The sequence below is a fragment of the Geotrypetes seraphini genome, chromosome 4 (genome assembly GCF_902459505.1).
Source record: "Geotrypetes seraphini chromosome 4, aGeoSer1.1, whole genome shotgun sequence".
NCBI classification, from domain to species: Eukaryota; Metazoa; Chordata; class Amphibia; order Gymnophiona; family Dermophiidae; genus Geotrypetes; species Geotrypetes seraphini.
This window is the reverse complement of record NC_047087.1, coordinates 88,492,946-88,514,958: the sequence shown is the minus strand read 5'-3', so window position 1 is coordinate 88,514,958 and position 22,013 is coordinate 88,492,946. Positions and strand designations below refer to the sequence as shown.

The following is a 22,013-nucleotide window of genomic DNA, read 5'->3' as shown; positions in this document are numbered from 1 at the left end:
CAAGAATTGGGTGCTAGCAACCAATTAGTGATGTCAGTTGGCAGTCATTAAAATTTGCATATGCATCTGAGTGTACGCTATTCTATAAGGGGACATGGCCATGCGCGTGTCAGGGGAATTCTGAAAAGCTGCACTTGGAATTACAGACTCACTCGTGCCTAACTTGGCCACCAGCATTTGCACCAGGTTTTAGCAGGCGTATGTCAGACACCTAAAAGTTAGGCACAGGATCTGCGTAAACGCTATTCTATATAAGATGCACGCCCTTTATAGAATAGTGCTTAGCATTGAATTTTGTCAGTGCCTAGATTTTGGCACCATTTATTGAATTCCCTCCTAGGCATGCAAATGTGATGAGGACATACATATGAAAGGTGCATGGGTAGATCATAGGTGGGTTGGGCACGTAACTTACAGAATATGGTAAGTTATTCACATCACTTGGCATTCTTAGGTACCAACAGGTACACCTGCCATAGGCATAACTATTGGTGCCAGAACAACAAGAAAATTGACCTTGGTCCCTTCACAGAGAGTAATATCAAAGAAGCAAAGACATCGTGGAGACTCTCCACGATGTCTTTGCTTCCTTCATAACTATTGGTGCCTACAATTACTCACTAATATTGACTTAGGCTCATATTCTATAATAGCACCAGTGGCTCCTCCCCACCTCCCCCCCCTCCCCATGCATACCTCTTTACATGTTCACCGGCATGAACAGCATCTTCCACTTGCTGTTCGCGCCAGCCTCGGCTCCCTTCTGATGTCACTTCCTGGTCATGAGATCAGGACGTGACATCAGAAGGGAACCAGCGAGCAGCTGGTGGAAGATGCTACTCATTCCGACAAACATTTAAAGAGGTATGCGGGGGACTGGGCACCCAAGTGATGGGGAAGAGTTGGGGGGCATCCAAGTGATGGGGAACAGTTGGGGATGCATGGCATGGCGATGCTGAGCGCCACTGTCACATGCGCCATCCTCCCTCATTACGCCACTAAATGATACCTTGGCACCCTTATATCATTACAGAATGAGGTACCAAGTTATAGAATTGCCTCCTAAGTTTGTATGTGAGACAATTGAGGGTTAACTGACTTGCCCGAACAGCAGTGCTGCTGTAACCATTAGGCTACTCCTCCACTCTAAGGAGAGAGAGATGTGATAAAATGTGAAAGACTATGAGGTCACTCTTGAAAATACCCCTCCTGACCCCCTAAAAAGTTTACTTCTGTCAGATCCCTCTGTCTTAACAGCTGTACTGACATGATTTTAAAGTTAGGCAAGAAAGACACAGGAAGGCAGAGATACGCTGTGTAGAATTTCCTGCCTCCTTGCAGGAAGTCTGCTTTAACCATTTCCTGCATATTTTCCGACCTCAATCGGTTTTCAGCTGTTCACAACTGAGTTTTAAAATTTTTTTAGATCAGGCAGATTTGCTGAACGTTTCTTCTCTGTCACTTCAGACTCAGAGTTCACACATTAACCAGTGAACACTGGTTATATTTTAATTAGGACGCCAATGCACGTGGAGCCCCATTTTACACAGAACACAGAAATCAGAATTAAGACATCCAGGTTGGGACGTGTTCAGTTCTGGTGGTATTTTAGAAAAGGATGTGCTGATGCAGATCTTTTTCTAGAATATCCACAGCAGTGGGTAGCCTAATGGTTAGTACAGAGGGGTAAGAACCTGAGGAATTGGGTTCCATTCCCACTGCAGCTCCTTGTGACTCTGGGCAAGTCACTTAACCCGATGCCGCCGGTACAAAAACTTACCCCCTCTTCTATTAAACTGCGCTAGCAATTTTTAGCGCAGAGAGCCGCACTGAATGGCCCACGCTGCTCCTGATGCTCATAGGAACTTTATGAGCGTCAGGAGCAACGCGGGCCATTCAGTGCAGCTCCCCGCGCTAGAAACTGCTAGCGTAGTTTAATAGAAGAGGGGATTAGATTCAGAGCTCACTAGGGACCGAAAAAGTGCCTACATTATAATATATAAACTGCTTTGGTTGTATCACAGAAAGGCAGTATATCAATTCTATGACCATTTACCACCTAGTTGCTGGTATGTGCAGTGGAGGCAGCCATTTTAGTAATATAGACATAGACCAAATGAATGACACAATCCCTGCAGTTTCCACAAGGAAGTGTCAGCACTTGCACATGGACGAGGCTATTTCTTTATTATTCTTGGTATACTACAATGAGTCTAAAAGACATCAATGCAGTTTACAACATAAAAATAACAGGTAAGCAGAGAAGAAAGAGATGAATAAGAGAAGTGGGGGAGAGATAGATTAGAAGAGGCTAGGGAGGTCTCAAGGAAGAAATGGGATTTGTAAGTTCTTTAATACCTGGATTGAGGTTTCATTTTTGGTGTACAGAGAAAGTGAGTTCCAAAGCATGGGGCCTAGGTAACTAAATGCTGTGTCATGGGAGATGGAAGCACAAGGGGGTTGTTGTTGGCTGAACAGAGAAAGCAAGAGTGGGTATAAGGAAGAAGAAGTTTGTTAACAAAGGAGGGGTTGGTAGGTAGATAGCCTTTATTTGGTGTGAAGCAATGGTGTGACATGATCAACTAGGTGAGAGTTGTAGAGTAGTTTGATGGCTGTGGATTGGATGAGTTGCAAGCATTCAAGGGAGAACATAGGAAAAGCTGTATAGAGTGAATTATGGTAGTTGAAGTGAGACATAACCAATGCTAGAAAAAGGGTGAGGAGAAGGAGGGGGGAGAAAAAAGGGCATGGAGGTTCAATACAATGGTTGCAAAAAAGGAGTGAACAACAGAGTTGATTTGTGGTTTATAGGAAAGTTAATGACACCCAAAATGTTGGTGGTATATTTGAATGGAAGGTGTCTATTGTCAATGGAAGGGCAGGATGTTAATGATTCATGATGATTGGGAAAGATGATTGGTTTGCATTTAGATGCAACGCAGTGATGTCACCCGCACATGCGTGTGATGTCATCGTGTCACATCCGCGCATGCGCAAATGCCTTCCTACTCGATGAACAGGCAGTGGGGGGCGGGGTTGGGGCTGAAGGCAGAGCTGGGGCATAACGGGGCAAGGATGGGTGTAACTGGGGGTGGGTCTAGGGGTCTGATGTAAAATCTGGTAACCCTACTTCAAAACCCACCCAAAACTTACTGTACCCATCTGTATATTACAACAATACCACTTAAGCCTATAGGTATCATCTTTCTGTAGGTACAGTAGGTTTTGCAGAGCTCACTATACAGTAAAAGCAGGTTACAGTGACGTGTAGCTGGGACTTTTAAATGTGACATTCTCTGCAGTACTCCCCTAGAGAGCCTCTCTGCTCTGCTTTGCTCAGTTGTGTGACCACCTGAAGCTGTAAAACAGGCTGGAATGTACTGGGGAGGTTTTTTTTCACATCTATGAGTGGTGGGAGGGGGGTCGGTGACCACTGAAGGAGTAAGGGCGGGGTCATGCCTTACTTTCTCCAGTGTAACACACAGAAAAAGAAAGGCACGTGAGATGTCTAGATCAACCAACAGGTCCTTTATTGATATGTCAGGGTATGGAAATCCCAACTAGGATCCCAGTTTTGGCAGTATGAACTGCCTTCTTCAGGGGATATGCAATTGACTGAAAGGGGGTGATTCTGGAGTTTGCGTTTTCTGCTTAATGGCTGCCATCTAAAGCTGCACCTCCTAGAGTGCCCTCCTCTGCCTGGTGGTCTAGGGGTGTAGTGGGGGTAGAAGCGATCCCCAGTTACTCCTGTCTGTTCTGGCTCTGCTCTCAAAATAGCTTCTGTGACTGACGCATTGCTCCTAGCCTGACCACATCACTAGACCTAGGGATACCAGATTTTATACTTTAGTAAAATCCGGAGCCCTAGACCTGCCCCCCGGGCCTGCCAATTCCACCCATCCCTGCCCCATTGTGCCCCAGTCCTGCCTCCAATCCAGCCCTAGCGCTCCCCCCCCACACCGCCTACTGTCATCAGGCAGGAGGAAATCCATGCATGTGCGGATTTCCTCCTGCCCAACACGATTTAGAGGAAGCTTTCAAAACCCAGACAAAGGGCCGTGTTTTGAAAGGCTGGCCAGACCCCCGGACATGTCCTCGAAAAGGAGGACATGTCCAGGGAAATCCGGATTTCTGGTAAACCCTAACTAGACCACCAGGGACTGTAAACCTAGGGAGGATGCAGACTGCAAGCTCTAACAATCCCCACCGGCAATTACTGGTTTACATTCACACTAGCTAATGAGTTTGGGCTGCAGTTTTGGTTTTGGCTAAAAGCTTTCAGACAGTTTGGATTTCAGCCAAAATTGAAAACCAAAAAACAGTTTTGCTAAGCCTTTAATCCAGTGGTCTTCCCTAATTTGTAAGTGGGGGCCATTTTGGACCCAAATGGACTGAAGGAAAGCCACTAAATAGCTTCCCGTGTGAGGTCTCGACACTGCTGATTAGTGTATGCCAACGACATCCACGCCACCAGCCTGCCTTCATACTTTTCATTAAGTGTATCCTCAAGGAGTAAAATATTTCAAAATATAATCTTTGCCTATTGTCTTTCAAGCATGTGATCCCTCCTCCCATCCAGTTCCCCCTTTCTGTCGTGAGCTTGGGTAGAGAGACACAGAGTAGCAGAAAAAAGCCGGGACGATGATATCCATGATGAGGGCCACTCCAGAGGTCTCCAGGGGCTGCCACTGGCCTTTGGGCTGTGCATTGAAGAACAGTGTTTGAATCTTTGTGTAAATAGTGACGTTCTAGAACTGCTGTTTACATGTGTATGTGATATACGCAAGGCTATTTATTTATGAGGCCCCGAGCAAATTTTTTTGAAAGGCCATCTTTTTTTCTGCATTGAACTCTCTAGTAAGACTGAATCATTTTGCCCAGCACAATCCTCTAATTTTTTTTTTTTTTTTTTTACTAAAATGTACAATAAATTAAATGATATAATAGAATATGTGGAGTAGGAAGGGGAAAGCCGTGACTGATTCCAGCAGAATCAAAGATAAAAACTTACTATAACTTTTATTAAAGTGAGCCAAAATCTGGGCTTAGCGCTGTAGCTGGGATTTTTCCTTCATGCTAAGCCTAGATTTAGTATGGCACTTTGCAGGGCATTTCTGTTTATGGTTCTGTTTTGGGTTTTTGTTTTTGTTTTTGCAGGATGTGTGCTGTTTCCTTTAGCACACAGAGCCGGCAAAAAAATTAATGTCCTATTTAGGAGGTGCTACATGCTTCTGCATTAACTCTGTGTTATCCAGTTAGTGTGCTGATTATAAGGCTCTACCAGGATAATTCAGGAACGCCCACTCTCCACTTATGCCATGCCCCCTCTGAAAAATGAATAACGTAGGGCTAGCACACAGAAATAGAGAAATGTCATAAAATGCTTTCATATGTTTGTGCAGAACCCTGTTTTCACATGCTAAATACCCATTAAAGCCCGGATTCTGTATAAGACGCCCGGTCTCAGAAGCCGACGGGCGTTCTATACAGAATTGGGCCTAAGACTGTCTAAAATAAACCTGATTCTGTAACCGATGTCCATGTTACAGACGCCGGTTACAGAACTGGGTTATTGTAGATGCAGCTGCTACACTTATCACGGCAAGGGATCTCCCCAGCTGCAGCCGCCAGTACCCCCTCCCGAATGAATGCAGCAGGAGGGATGTCCAATCCCTCCTGCCTGGACCCCCCTGAACACCCCCTCCCTGAAGATCGCCAGCAGGAAGGTGCCCAATCCCTCCTGCCGGACCCCCCCCATGAAACTCCCCCTCCCTGAAGATCACCTGCAGGAGGGTGCCCAACCCCTCTTGCCAGAAGACACCCCCCTTACGTGTGACACTCCCCTGCTAAAAAAAACCCCGGACCCCCCTTCCCCACTAACCTTAAATGTTGGCTAGCCGGATGGGTCTTCTTATCGTCTGGCTGGCAGGCCCGCCTCCATTGAAATGAAGTGGGCCTGCCCCTTTCCGGTGCATTGTGGGATGCACCGGGGAGGGGCCTAAGGCCTGATTGGCCCAGGTGCCTAAGGCCCCTCCTATGGGCCCTACCTATCCTTTCTCCTGTTTCCCCTTGTTTGTCTTTCTTCCTTTATTTTATGGTAAGCTGCATTGATGTCACTGACTTATAAACCGTGACCCTAATTTTTTTTTTTTTTTTTTTTGCTTTATCGTATCAGTTATCTCAAGAAACAGAAGTATCCAAACCCACCTTGAAAAATAGCTATTCTCAGGCACAGGTGTATTAGAGAAATGGAGAGTGAATATGACTCACTGTCACTAAATACTGTTTGATTTTCTATGTGTCTCTTTTTGGTTTTGTTCCCAACAGAAGAAATATACAGTGTACAGAAAATCATTCTGAACAAGGCCTTTGAAATTCCATGTGTAAAGAATGTATCCGCTATGTATCCTCCTATTTTGTCCTGGCAATGGAAAATGGTATGTGGTAGTACACATCTCATCTCTACGTACATGCAACTTATCCTGAACCTGATTAATCCTGGTTCACAGGGAAGGTAATTTTGAAGAGCTACTTACCTGTGTAAATAGCTATTGACCAGGATAAAAGGGTTTTTGGAAAGTTTGCCACATTATTGCCACGCTAATCTTCTTTAAAATCTTTGTTGGGGTTTTGAAAAGCTGTCCTCCACATTGTGTCAGGCAGGAGGGCATCCGCGCATGAGCGGATGTCCTGCCCGAAGAGAGCAGGCAGCAGGGGGTGGGGCTGGGGTAGAATTGGGGGCGGGACTGGGGCAGGGATAGATAAAACTGAGTGCCTGGGGGTGGGTCTAGGGCAGTGGTCTCAATCTCAAACCCTTTGCAGGGCCACATTTTGGATTTATAGGTACTTGGAGGGCCTCAGAAAAAACGGTTACTGTCTTATTAAAGAAATGACAATTTTGTGTGCTAAATTTGTAGCTAAAAAGAAAGATTTATAAACTATAGTCTTAATAATAATATTGTAATTTGTAGCTAAAGAGACATATGATCAAGAAACTGTTTTATTTTACTTTTGTGATTATGATAAACATAGTGAGGGCCTCAAAATAGTACCTGGCGGGCCGCAAGTTTGAGACCACTGGTCTAGGGCAGTGGTTCCCAACCCTGTCCTGGAGGACCACCAGGCCAATCGGGTTTTCAGGTTAGCCCTAATGAATATGCATGAGAGAGATCTGCATATAATGGAAGTGACATGCATGCAAATCTGCACCAAGCATATTCATTAGGGCTAGCCTGAAAACCCGATTGGCCTGGTTGGTCCTCCAGGACAGGGTTGGGAACCACTGATCTAGGGGATCTGGATTTTCCAAACAGAAAATCTGGTAACTCTACCGTACTACTTGGTAGTACCCCTGCCAAGATGGCATCTGGGGCACTCTGTCCTCTGCCTCCTTACTACAGTACAGCATAAATGCAGCAATGGCATGCACTAATTTACAGGATTGTGTAAGTTGTATAACTAACCATGTCCCACCCATGCTTTGTCCACAATGCTCCCCTTGCAGTTAGGCGCTATGTCACTTACATGCACCCTTATGGAGCAGCATCTAAGGTGCTTGCTCCCATAAGTGGCACTTTCACTACATTCGTTTGTGCAGAGGGTGTGGAAACACACACTTATTTAAGGAGAGTGCTGCCAAAAATTCCCCCCCAGCACTATCCAGAGTACTGACAGAGTGAGGGCATTTCAACTTTGTGGATAGTGCTGCCAAAAAATTCCCTCTGCATGCCATATCACTATCTAAATCATGGATCTCAAAGTCCCTCCTTGAGGGCCGCAATCCAGTCGGGTTTTCAAGATTTCCCCAATGAATATGCATTGTAAACAGTGCATGCACTTAGATCTCATGCATATTCATTGGGGAAATCCTGAAAACCCGACTGGATTGCGGCCCTCAAGGAGGGCCCTTTGAGATCCCTGAATAGTGCTGGGGTAGGGTAAAGACAGAGCGAGGGCATTCTGACTAACTACAAACAACGGAATGTTCAGCTGCCTATCTGTATAGCTCAGAGGTTTCATTAAAGCCAGAACAATGGTGTTCTCAGTTAAACCATTTAATTATTAATTTACCTAATGCCTTTCCAAAGTAGTTCAAGGTGAGTTATATTCAGGACTTACAGTCTAAGGGCCCTTTTACTAAAGTGCTCAGAAATCTGGGCTTAGTGCGTTTTAACATGAGACTTTCTTGCACTCTAAACCCAGATTTAACATGGACATTTTTGGGGTTTTTTGCAAGATATGCACTATTTCCATTTAATGGAACCTTGGAAAAAATTAGTATGGGAGCACTTACCACTCCTGTTTAAGAGGCACTAAGTTCTCCCACATTAATAATGCATTAACGTATTCAGTTTGGGCTCCTTTTACAAAGCCATGGTAGAGGTATCTAGCACGGGCCAGCAAGGTAAATGCTCCAACGCTTATAGGAATGCTATAAGCGTCAGAGCATTTACCTTGCCAGCCCGCAGTAAAAATCCTCTACCATGACTTTGTAAAAGCCAGCATTAATGCACGCTAATCATAACACACTAAACATTATTGTGTAAACAAGAGAAAATGGGAGCCAGCGTGATTAAAAGGTGAAGTGAAAGAGGCTATTACAGCCAAGAAAACATCCTTTAAAGAATGGGAAAATGAAGAAATAAGAAGAGCCATAAGCATTGGCAAGCTAGATGCAAAGCTAAACAAGAATATGAAGAATAAATTGTCAAAGAAGTAAAAATTTATAGTCACAATTTTTTTAGGTACATCAGAAGCAGAAAACCTGCAAGGGAATCCATGGGATTTTTTGATGATCAAGGAGTAAAAGATGCTCTCAGGAAGGATAAGGCCATAGCAGAGAGACTGAATGAATTCTTTGCTTGGGAGACATTTTAGTTGAAACAACGACTAGCTGAATGTAATTGAGTAAAGGTATTCTTTAAAAGTACCGATGTCTCCAATAGAATAAGGTTACACAAATCCTACAGGCATTGATTTCCTGTTACACACTTTGACATCTTTTCAATCAATACACAGACTCCTGAGGCAGGCCCTCTGGGCCGAAACACGACCATGTCGCGTCTTGATCGTACAATAAAGTGACTGAGCATCAGAGGTCACCTTCGCTGTTGTTGTTTTTCTGCTTTCCATTTTTGAGAAGGCGATAGCTCCTGTTTCTTCACTACCTGGATAATGCAGGAATGCCCATTCTCTGCCCATGCCATGCGATCTCCCCAAAATATTTTTTAAAAAATAGGTAATGCACATTTTGGCACTGATTCTATAAATGGCGCCTAACTTCTAGGCGCCGAGGAGCACAGTTGTCAAACATCAGCTAGGCGCTGTTTATGGAATCATGCCTAGTGGCGCTTAAGCAGTCTTAGATGCCAGTAGGCATTGAAATGTTAGACACACTCCATTTATGCCAGGCTTTCCTGGCCTAAATGAGTGCACCTAAGTTAAACTATGCCCCAAATCCACCCATAATCCATCCCTAATCATGCTACTTTCTGGTAGACTCCTCAGAGTAGATGCCTACCTTGAAGTGGTAGGCGCCTACCAGCTAATTAATGTTTTTTAAAAACTGCTTTGTAATAACACTTTTCAATTAATGGTGCCGATTAAGCCTAATTGAATAAATCAGCTAGGCGCACTGATCTAGGTGTCTAACTTCAGGCACCTTTTATAGAATCTTGGCCTTAGTGCGCAGAAAAAGAGAAACTACCTCAAAATGCTTGAATGTGTTTTGCAGTAGCCTGTTTTCCCATGCTAAACGCGCATTAAGGGCTTAATACCCTTTAGTAAAAGGGCCTTCAAGTTTGCGCCTTAGGCAATTGAGAGTTAGCCAGCTTGCCCACGATCTCAAGGAGCATCGGCGGAATTTGAACCCTAGTCTGTCTGGCTCTCCACCTGTAGCCACCAGTGGTGAGCACTCTCCATGTACAGTATATTCAGCATTTCAACTTCCCAATGAGCTTGAATATTGTACTGTCTGATTCTCTGCATGAAACAGAAAGTGTCAGGGTGCTGGTGCTGGTGCTGAGTGGGAAAGCTTGGCAGAGGGACAGAGGAAAAGGTTACAGATGGAGACAAGAACACTCAGAAGTCAGTCAAGATGTTTCTTCTAAGGAGACACGAGGCCTTTGTGATCTGTAGGTGCTGCCAGAAATTATTAAGAAACCCATCTGTGGTTCTCAAACTGCATCCAGTAGCCACAGATATATAAGCAATTGAAGGGATCTTAGTAAGCTGCGTTCGAAAATGAGCTTAGGGCGCCCTCACGAGGTACTTTTCCACTTGCTGAGCCCATAAAATGACTATTTTTCAATTTGCTTTTTTATCATAATCATTAATGTGCAGTATTTAAGAGGCAGTAAGGACTCCTATATTAACCCAGCGATAACCAGATAGCGCACTACGCTGCACACACTAACTGGTTATTGCTTCCATGCCCACATTCTGCCCATTCCCCTCCTATGCCCCATTCCCCTCCTATGCCCCATCTGCCCATTCCCCTCCCCCCAAAAAATAAAAACTGCACACTTAGCACATGCAGATGGCAAAACTAGTGCAAGACACTTTGGCCAAGATTCACTGATCTGCCAGATCAGTCTAGATCAGGGCCCGATCCTGGCAGGTCCGATCAATTCAGAAAACAAAAATATGCAGATGGGGTGATCGTAAGAACGCCCCCATCTGCCTGCACGGCTCATGCATGTGCGATCCGTGCACATGTGTAGACCACGCAGACCTGTCCTAGCCGTGACTTTTTTTCTTTTTTTTTTTAACTTTAAACTTTTGCAGCCCGTGGGTTTAACCCGCTTCGGGTTAAACCTATGGGCTTGCACAGGCAGTCAGGGCAGTGTTCAGTGCAGTGCTGTTACTGTCAGGGCAGACATGTTCGGGGCAGTGCTGTTACATGCGGCAGCAGCATCCTCTTCCCTCCTTCTCTTCAGTGCGAGCCCGTGGGTTTAAACCCGCGGGCTCGCACTGGAGGGAAGGCGGCAGAGCCAGGGGGAGCAGAGAAGACATGTCAGGCAGGCATTTGGGGCAGGCAAGCCCAGGGGTGCAGGGCCGCGAGAGCCGGGGCAGGCAGATCAGGGCTGCAGGAGGCGTTCGGGGCTGCAGGAGATCGGGGCTGACAGGGCAGAGAGCAGGGCTTCAATAGAACAGGAGAGTCGGAAGGACGTTTTCGACTGCTCCCAAGCAGTCGCTTCTTCCGTTGTTCGGCCAGCCCTGTCCGATGTGAAATTTTGTGTAGTGAATCGGGTCGCTGTCCAATTTGCATTCATTTCTCCTCGTTTGCATGCACAGATTCGAAGCGGATCGCAGGAGAGGTAAGTGGATCAGGCTGGAGGGAAATTTGCTCGTTAAGGGGTCGCAAATCGGTTAGGGGTACACGATCGGTTTGCTTCGTGAATCTAGCCCTTTAGTGCATTCAGCATTAGGCAAATAGCACTGCATTAGGTGCACATTAGCGCCTAAAACAGATTAGTAAAAGGGTCCCTAAATTGTACAATGCCCTTGAGTGTATTTGTTTACTTGTCCGATTTATAAGTTGCCTCTTCCTGAAAGCTACAAAGCGGTGTACAACTTATGAAAGTATAACGGAGTGATTCATCAAATCAATTCACATTAGCATAAAAAAATGAGATACAGAAAAATATTGGATATACATTAATAAAACCAAATCGATTAAAATAAGGCAGACCAGCCAGGAAGGATGACTTTGGATATGTTGTTTAAGGAGAAAACCAGATATGAATAGTATCTCTGCTCATGCAAATGAAAAACAATATTTTATAAAAGGCTCGAAGGGTGCTGAACTTTTTGTAAAATAGAATTAGCATCACCAAAGGTGTATGTACTGTCAGTGGCGTTGCAAGGGTAAGTGGCGACCGGGGTTAAAGAGAGGCGACGCCAATGCGGGCAGCAAGTTCATAATGCCACTCACACAGGAAAAATTAAAGAGGTACGAAGAAAGGGGAGGGTTGCACATGAGCAGCAGAGGGGTCGGGAAGGAGGACGGGTGCCTGTGCCCTATACAAAGACTGTGCCCAGAGTGGACCACCATCCCCCCACACCCCCCTTACTATGCCAGTGTGCACTTGTATAGGCACTTAGGCGGCTGCCTAGTATAAGCCTGGGAATGTGGGAAACAAGGGCGCACAATTTATTTCTTCAGGATCAGGGCAAGACTCAGGTATAACCTGGCAGGCTGATTGCAAGAACAACGCCAGACTTTTTGTACCCTGTATAACTAAGTCTACATCCATTGTAACATTGAACCGAACTGAACTTTACTTTGACTCCAGCTGATGAAGCATAAGAATAACGAGTTCCTTATACAGGTGGCCAAGATATTTACATAATTTTCTCCTTCTTCTCTCTAACAATTTAATAAATTAGAGATGTTACAGTTCCAGTCAAACCCTCGATGGCATGATTTATAAATGATAACAACCATTCCTCTCGGCACACTTCTCCTATGCTGTTCCCAAAACAGATGACAAAAGTCCATTAATCAGTATCTTGATAGATTAGATACAACAGGCTTGTTGAAATCTTCCTGCAATCAGACATTAAGACTCTGCAGCCTGCACAATGCCAGACCTTGGTGTGTACGAGTATGTAATCCTAATGGTATATAATAAAGCGCCTGGATATCTCAGCAAGCCCCCCAAATGATCATCTCTCTCCTCTGTCAGAGACTAATAAGTGGTGAGATGGTTCCCCATTTCTCCTCACTAAACAAGTCAGCAACACCTGTTCTGATACTTGTCCCTAAATCTCCCTGTGAGCCCTTGCCAACGTGTGACAAGTGCCTTTGTTGCCAGCCATTGACGTATGACAGGCTGGCTTCTAAATCAGTGAGCTGCTTCAGGCATGGCAGGAAAAATCAAGGGGGTTCTCCCTCTTGAGACGTATGGTCCAAGGCGGGAGTTGACCAAAGACAATTTCTGGCAGCAAACTGGGAGGGGAAAGTTCACTTCGCTTGTGCCACTAGTGGCTACTCATCCCTTACATCTATCCCTCCTGCAAAGACTTCCCCAAATCTCTGGAAGGTTCTGGTGCCAGGAGGTCTGATCTCCTCAGCAGGTGCAGGAAAGAAAAGTTCAACAAAAGGTGAGCCTAGAATTTCTAGGACTGCAAAATGCTGGAATAAACTGCTGCAGAACTGCTCTCATTGACTGGAACACTCAAAACAGAAAAAGGCTGCCAGCCAAAAAAAAAAAAAAAGAAAGAAAGTGAGAAAAAAAAAGAAAACATAGGCACACAGGCACAAAACTAATTCAATCCAATCCTTGATCTTATATGCCGATTCTTCCCAACAATGGGGCTCGATTCGGTTTACAAAAGATTATATAAACTAAGGAGAAACAAGATATTAAGGCACATTTGTTATCCTTATTTATATTGAAGAGTCTGTTCAAAATTTCGGAAATAGAAAAGTTTTTAAAGTTTTACGAAAAGTTGGTAACTAATGTGGGAACAGCAGGGATAAATTCATACAACCAATCTGTGTAGTGCTATGCACAAGAGAGGAAAAAAAAACATTTCTATAAACATACAAAATAACGCTGGGTTTTACTATACCGTGGAAGAGCTTCTTACCGCAGGCAGGTGAAGTAAATGCTCCGACGCAGTAAAAAGCTCTTCAGCGGTTTAGTGAAAGGAGCCCTAAGTGTTTTCACATGAAGGGAATACATGTATCTACAACCAAACTTCAGCAAAGCCAAACTTTGTCCCGGTGAGGTGGATTTGAGACTCAAACCTCAGCCATCACATATTTCTTCAAATCCATGGTCCATGTAACAAGTTAGTGAGGGCCGTGTGTGATTCTGAACAAGTGTAAATGCCACTGGGTAAAAGTACGCATAAACTATGAGAATGCCTGCTTTCTGTATGTTTGAAACCTTACATTTTGCCACATACATGTATAATTGCCACAAGCACATCTTAGACTGCTAATTATACATGCAAACAGCACCCAGAGTTTCCAAGAATTACCTCCTCAGTCAATATCATTTAATCCATAGTAACTTAAATCCTTTATAAAATATTAGCAGAGTCAGAATTAACCCTTGGCCTAATCTAACAAAGCTCAAATAAAATAGAACAAGAGAAAGGATGTTACTTCATTTTTTGTTTCGAGCAGGAAGAGAATGGAAGGGAAACCGTATTGTTCAGCTCTGAACACCACTCATACTTGGCATTAGACGACGAACGGATTCATCTGCGTGGAAATGATACACTAAGCATTTCATCTGCCACAGCGCAAGATGATGGAAGGAATTTCTCCTGCTACACAGAAACCCATCAAAAGAAAGTAAAGAGCACCACCACCCTCAAAGCTTTTGGTGAGGTTTTGTTAGGATGCTAATAGAAATGACCCACTCTCTTGCAGATTAGAGGACACTCCAAGAGTCCCAACGGTTGGAATCATTGTATCTGTAAAGAATGTGAAAACGTGATGTTTGTTCGCAATTAATGTAAGGATTGTTTTCATTATTTCCAGCCTAGGAGTCAGCTATGTGGGTACTGTGAGTGCTTGAGCGGCCCAAACTCTTACCCCCTCTTTTACTAAGGTGCGCCGACCAATTAGCACGCGCTAATCAAATTAGCATGCGCTAAACGCTAATGCATCCATAGACTAATAATCATAATAACTTTATTCTTTTATACCTTCATAACCGAAAGTTCTAGGCTGTTTAGACTAAAAAGAGCTGGACAATCAGCAAAATACAATAAGAGTAAAAAAATACAAATATTTGTAAAATAGAATTTCAATAATAAAACTCTTATTAAGAAATAAACTTATCGAACAAAGTGGTCTTAATTAATTTCCGAAAACAGCAATAGGATATCATAGCTTGCTAACCAAGATTGTTGCCTACCAGCTTGAAATGCTAGAGTCCTATCTAAGAAGGTCTTATATGCACATTAATTTTTGGATAAGCAAATAAGTAGAAGTTTTTAGCTTCTCTTGATGGTCTATGCAACACAAAATGAGGAAAACGGTAAGCTGGAGACAATGTGCACGTGTTAGCGTTTAGCACGTGCTAAATCGGTTTGCGCACCTTCGTAAAAGAAAGCCTTTGTGTCCAGGAAGGGGTAATTTAGCACCCCCCCCAATCATTTTGAAAACTTGACTACAACAATGTACTAGCTCAGCTGCCAAGTTACCCGGTTCTGGGAGGGAAATGTTAGGCCAGGCTTCAACATCTGATAACCCCATTCTGATTGATTGATTGATTTCCTGGTTAGGTGTGGGTAGTTTATTTTATTTTACTGTAAACTTCCAGGTGTAGTTGACCCCTTAGGTACCTTCTGCTAGATGTGTTGCTCATGGGATGTTTTATGAGGCACTGAACTAAATGAAGTCTTCAGCAGGGGAGGGGATTGCTTTTTCATTTCTTTTTTTAATGGGCACAGATGCTATGCGTATTACACAAGCACAATATCTGGCCCATAAAAAAAAAGAAAAAAAAGCAATCCCCTCCCCTGCTGATGATGGATCTCCCTGATGAACCAACACCACGACCCCCCCCCCCCCCGCAGCAGCAAAACAGCAGAAGGAATACCAATTTCCTACTGCCATGCTGAACCCACCCCACCATGAAAGCAAATTGGCAGGAGGGATGCCTACTCTCTCCTGCCATGGTGATCCCCCCCCCCACCTTGTGGTAGCCAAATGGCAGGAGAGATGCCCACATCATCCTGCCATGCCAACCACACCATCCCCTGCAGCAGTGAAATGGCAGGAGGGATGCCCACTCCCTCCTGCCACCAAAGGCCCACCCCGCGCCAGGTGTTCCCCCCCACACACATCCCCCAGGAGGGGCTTTAAGCGTCTGAGTCAATCAGGGCCTTAGGCTTCTCCCCATGCATCACATAACACAAGGGGGAGGAATCTAAGGCCCTGATTGGCTTGACTGAGCCATTCAGGGCCTTTGACTTCTCCCTGATTTTAGTGCATCGGGCCCTGATTATAGTGTATCGGGAAGCTATCTTAGAGCATCAATCGCTGTACTAGTTTACATGGCATTTTAATATTAAGCAGCTTATTGCATGGTCAGATCAGGGAATGAGCGATTGTGCAGAAAACCAGGCAGTGAGCTATTTAATACATCAGGTCGGCAAATGCGATTGTCGCTAAAGCCTCAAATATGTATCTTCCACACTTCCACTCTGCTCCTTGATTACTGTTAATCCTAGTCAAGCAGATATTCAGAGAATAGATTCTCACCTCCCAAGTACTGACTTTTTTTCCTCTAGGCCTCACCACTATGGTTGAAATAACCCACGTCCGAGACTCCAGAGTGCTGAGCTATCAGTCTGCTAATTGATGGCAGAAAAGAGACAAAAAGACAATTTTCCCTTCCGTGTTTCCATATACTTCTCCCATTTGCATTTGCAGTAGGGCAAATCAGCTACCTGCATATTCCATATCCTGGTACCCTGGCAACCCCACCCCCCGCTAGTTGTTCAGGCCAGGAGGGAGCCCAAACTCTCCTGACCACGGCGACCCCCTACCCCCACCCCGCACTACATTACGGGCAGGAGGGATCCCAGGCCTTTCTGCCCTCAACGCAAACCCCTCTCCCCCCAATGACCGCCCCCCCCAAGAACCTCCGATCGCCCCCTCAGCCGACCCGCGACCCCCCTGGCCGACTCCCACGACACCCCCACCCCCCTTACCTTTGTGTAGTTGGCCGGACAAATGGGAGCCAAACCCGCCTGTCCGGCAGGAAGCCAACGACGGAATGAGGCCGGATTGGCCCATCCGTCCCAAAGCTCCGCCTACTGGTGGGGCCTAAGGCGCCAGGCGCCTTAGGCCCCACCAGTAGGCGAAGCTTTGGGACGGATGGGCCAATCCGGCCTCATTCCGTCGTTGGCTGCCTGCCGGACAGGCGAGTTTGACTCCCGTCTGTCCGGCCAACTACACAAAGGTACGGGGAAGGGGGGTGGGGGTGTCGTGGGGGTCGGCCAGGGGGGTCGCGGGTCGGCTGAGGGGGCGATCGGAGGTTCTGGGGGGGCGGTTGGAGGTTCTTGGGGGTGGGGGGCGGTCATTGGGGGGAGGGGAGTTTGCGTCGAGGGCAGGAGGGCCTGGGATCCCTCCTGCCCGTAATGGAGTGCGGGGTGGGGGTAGGGGGTCGCCGTGGCCAGGAGGGTTTGGGCTCCCTCCTGGCCCGAACAACTAGTGGGGGTGGGGTCGCCAGGGCCAGGAGGACTTGGGCTCCCTCCTGGCCTGATATTGTCGGGGAGTTGGGGAGTCGGCGGGGCAAGAGGACTTGGGCTCCCTTTTGCCCCGATCGTGTCGGGGAGTCAGGGGGGGCAAGAGGGCTTGAGCTCCCTCTTGCCCCGATCGTGTCGGGTGTCGGGACCGCCAAGAGGAAGCAGCAGGACACCGGAAGGAGCTTCTACATGATGGGGGGGGGTCGGGAGGCTGTGGGGGTGCGAGCAGACCTTCAGGGTGGAGGTGCGGGTGTGGGTGGGAGTGCGTGCGAGCGGTCCTTCGGGGTGGGGATGCGGGTGCGGGTGCGTGCGAGCGGTCCTTCGGGGTGGGGGTGCGAGCGGTCCTGCGGGGTGGTGAATCGGATGTCGGGGGGGGAACTATGTAAAAAAAATTTTGTACAACGCGCTCATGCGTATAACGCGCAAGGGTATGCGCGGTATGTAAAAACCACGTATAACGCGCGCGTTATATGCGAGAAAATACGGTAATTCAGATTATACTGACTTTAAAATGCCAATAATATGCTTCTAGAATGCGGTGTCATTGACTTCCCTTTGGCTCAATCTATGGTGACCCTCTGAGGGTCTTGGGGTGCCAAATGTGTTTGAAAATGTCAACACAGTGTTATAGTGAGAAACACTGAGGAACTGTCCTGTGATTGCATTTTGAACAAACACATTACTCTGTTTCTATTTGCTAAATTAACTTTTGATAAATATTTTTCCTAAATGTTGAATGTGTCTCCAGAGTTTATTTAATGCCTATTCAAGCAAGGTTTTTATCTGGCAGTGACTCGATCCACATACTGTACACTGTACATTACAAATAATTATTTCACATCCACATATAAATAAAAATCCTGTAAAATTAGACTACAGATCCCATCCCCAAAAGGCTGGCTTAACCTTTAGGCAAATTAGGCAGCTGCCTAGGGCAGTAGCTTTTAAGGAGCAGCAAAGAACAGATGAAGTCATAGCAAAACAATAGATCCTGACAGCTAGACAAACTCAAAGGATCATCGGCATATACTTTTACCTGCAGGGACAGTGGGTAATTTTCAGATAGGCTATTTATCTGGATAAACAGCCATTTATCCGGGTAAATGGCTTTTGGAAATTGCCTTCATTACGTATGTACATATAAAACAAAGTTTAACATTTAAAAGTGTGATTTCCATCTATGCATTATGCATTATGATTTTTTTTTACAGGATTGTTGTGGGCTGGGTGATGTTAGAAAAATCATGATTGATAAGTTTCATTATGAAGATCTCGAGGGGTTGAGCTAGCAGCATGATAATAATTGCGGGGAGGCATGAAAGGCTGAAGGTTTGCATAGGGCATCTAATACCCTTGAACTGTCCTCATCACCAGCCTCCTCCCCTACAAAATACTGATTCACGGTCAGAAATTATATTTTTTTGTATTTTTTTTCTTACCTTAAGCTGTACCAGAGATTTCACTCACCATTAGAAACATCTCCAGCGGTGAGGTAAGTCATTTCTTATGGGTCAAGAATCTTTGGCATGTAAAATAGCCAGCAGGAATATTCAAACAGAGCCTTCAGGCCTCCTAAAACTAAGGGCTCCTTTTACTAAGGTGCGCTAGCGTTTTTAGCGTGCACTAAAGATTTAGCGCGCACTAAAGATTTAAAGATTTAAATATTTAATTCTCTATTTTTTTATTTTTTAAAAAACTACATTACATTCAGTTTTTTAAATAAATAATTCTAAACACTATCATCTCCTCTTTTATTAATTAATTAATAAAAGAGGAGGTATAGTGTTTAGAATTATTTATTTAAAAAAATGAATGTAATGTAGCTTTTAAAAAAATAAATAAATAGAGAATTAAATATTTGAATTATCTATATTGGTAGGGAAGGTGGGGTATAGCTGATGATGTTTCAAGGAGATAAGAGAGTAAAGTGTTTCTCTCTTTAAGCAATCCCATTTTGAGAAACATGTTCTCTTAAGTCTGAGGCTTGTTCCCATTATAAGTTAATTAATGTAATGTGATTAAAAGTCAACAGTTAAATTACTAAATTCAATTATTTAAGTAGTGTATTTAAAAGTTGGAATATAGAAGCAATGTCCATTTTTGATATTGTGCAAATGGTTCTCAATAGTTTCATATTTTGTGAATATAATACCATTTGAAGTTTGTGTTGTTTTGTTATACAACATAGTCTAGCCACATATGGCCAGATGTTCAGAGCTGGTGTCCAGACATGATTTGGCATTGAATATCCAGGGATAAAGCCATCAGCAGCCCAAAACTTCAGGATGAATATTTACACCCTCCATCTCTCCTCCCCTCCCCTCCATAGTTTCAGTTTAGTTTATTTGATATGTACCGCAAATATGAACAAAAAGGTTATATCTAAGTGGTTTACAATATAAAAGCAAAGGGGAACATTTCTAAAAACAATAAACATATAACAAATAAAAACAAAAACAACATACAAATGGGAAAAAGGATATAGAGAAAGATTTACAATTTATTAAAGGTAGAAAGGGAAGGAAAACAACAAAAGTTAAAAAGAAAGATAAAAACTTGCTCTGGATTAAAGGCTCCTTTTACTAAGCTAAGCTAGCGGGCTTAGCGTGCACTGCAATGTCGCACGCGCTAGACACTAACGCCGCCATTGAGCTGGCGTTAGTTTTTTCACATAGCGCGGGGGGGGGGCAGCGCGCGGTAATCAGCAGCACGCGCTAAAAACGCTACCGCAGCTTAGTAAAAGGAGCCCTAAGTAAAACTGAAGTAATGAAGATGCTGACTCAAAAGCCTTTGCAAAATAATAGATAGATGGATGTAAGGAGGCATCAGGGCAACTTTGTTAAAATTAAGCATAGTCATTGCACTCTCCCTCTGGTCCTGTAGTTTTGGTTTCTTTCAAAACATGTTCTATGTGGGGCAATACTGACATCTTGAGGCCAAATAGATTAAGTGCATCATATAATTCTGTGCATATGGTTTACCTGTAATGTTTTTGTTGCTACTGGTTTCAGTGTCAAAGTTTCATTAGGTAAAGGAACATAAATTATCCTTTATAGTCATCTCAAATGTGTCATGAATTTTCTCTCATGTGCAAATTTCCCCATAGATTAGCTTGAGCTGCACTGTAAGAAAAGCTTATCCCAAGCCAAGTCTTGTCTGGTACAGAAATGACGTAGAGCTACATCGTGACAAAGGTGGTAATGTGTTAATATATTTTACTATTATTAAAAATTTGAGAGTAAATTTTCAGAGGCTTCAATTAAAGATCTATCTGCAGTAAAAGGGGGCATTATGGGGAGGGCAAAGCTTGGTTGGGGGAGAGAATTATATATATACTGTATATTTAGGGGCTGACTTTATAATGTTCCATACAAATTATACCAGTTTTAAAAGCGAGCTAATTTGCAGATGTTTGCTTTGAAAATTAATTACCCTGGCAAAACTACCTGTGCACAATTATAGCTGCTATTAGGTCAAGGCAATTTTGCCCAAAAAAATTTGCATGCATAATGTTAATTTTCAATGCCACTACACAGATGGTGCTGCTTAAAATTCTTACAAACATCCTTGGCAATATCCACGCAGCGATGGGGTGAGCATTCTTCCTCATTGTATGCATAGTCAGTGATATTCAGCTACTATTTCTATAGCTATGCAAGACAGCAAATATCACTGCTATCCATATAGCCAGTGCCAGTCAGCAGTATCTTCATAAATTCAGTGTCTCTCACTATACAAAATACATGTTGTTTTTAAAAAATGCCGAGGCTGGCATTTTCAAAAAACTGATTGCTGTACCAACTGAATATTGATCATAAAAGTACATGAGCCAATGAAAAATGGGTCCAAACTCTGCTCCCTGGAATCTTTCTCCTCGGTGTGAGTAAATGTGTGTATGTGTGTAGGCTTATGCATGAACTTCTACCAGTATATCTGGAGGACAATGTTAGAAAAGGGTATTTCTGCATGTGAAGCACTTTTTTGCCTACAGAAATGCCTTCTCAAATCATCCTCTTAATTTTAAAACATGTACAAGTGCTCCCAGTACACATTCTCTCTCTTTCTTCATTTGAGACAGCCTAAGGCGCAGGCTCATCTACATTTTATCTGCCTGACCTCAGTGGCGTTGTGAGGGGGTGCGGGCACCTCTTCTCCTCCCTGTCCTCCTCCCCCCCGCACCTCTTTTAATGTTCACTGGCACAAACGGCATCATTCATCTGGGAAGAAGACATGACGTCAGAAGGGAACTGAGGCCGGTGTGAGCAGCAAGTGGATAATGCTGCTTGCGACGGTGAACATTTCAAGAGGTATGGGAGCCTGGGGGAAGCGCTGAGATGGTGGGGAAGAGGAAGGGCGCACGGCATAGTGATGCTGGCTGCCGCTGCCCCCGGTGCCAAACTCCTCAGCTACACCACTGCTTGACATCCTGATCTTAGGACACAGAGTGTGCTCAGTTTGTGCAAGCTGAAAAGTGCATGCCTTGAGGATCAGAAAAGTGTAGATAGCCATCCTCTCTTGGATCCTAGAGAAGGGAAACAGCACAAGGCCATACCAGAAACATTTGTGCATTGAAGTACCATGGAATTTTGGAGCAAAGACCTTCCCCTACTTGACAAACTCTCTCTCTCTCTTTCTGTCCCTCTCTCTTTCACTTACACAGACACTCTCTCTTTAATTCACAAGCACACTCTTTCACTCGCTCACTCACACACACATACTCTTTTCTTCATTCACACCTCTCTCTCACATACACACAGCTACACAATCTCTTTTTCTCACTCACACACGTTTTC

At 44.5% G+C, this 22,013-nt stretch overlaps 1 protein-coding gene across 1 annotated transcript in view; it reads left to right on the top strand.

Moving 5' to 3' along the window:
- The window catches only part of CD96 (CD96 molecule), a 73,875-nt gene that overhangs the window by 10,942 nt on the left and 40,920 nt on the right, over nt 1–22,013 (top strand). Inside the window, exons 3-6 of the mRNA XM_033940235.1 lie at nt 6,328–6,437; nt 14,141–14,342; nt 18,666–18,712; nt 20,327–20,414. Coding sequence (XP_033796126.1) covers nt 6,328–6,437; nt 14,141–14,342; nt 18,666–18,712; nt 20,327–20,414 — 447 coding nt within the window. The remainder of the gene's footprint in view (nt 1–6,327; nt 6,438–14,140; nt 14,343–18,665; nt 18,713–20,326; nt 20,415–22,013) is intronic.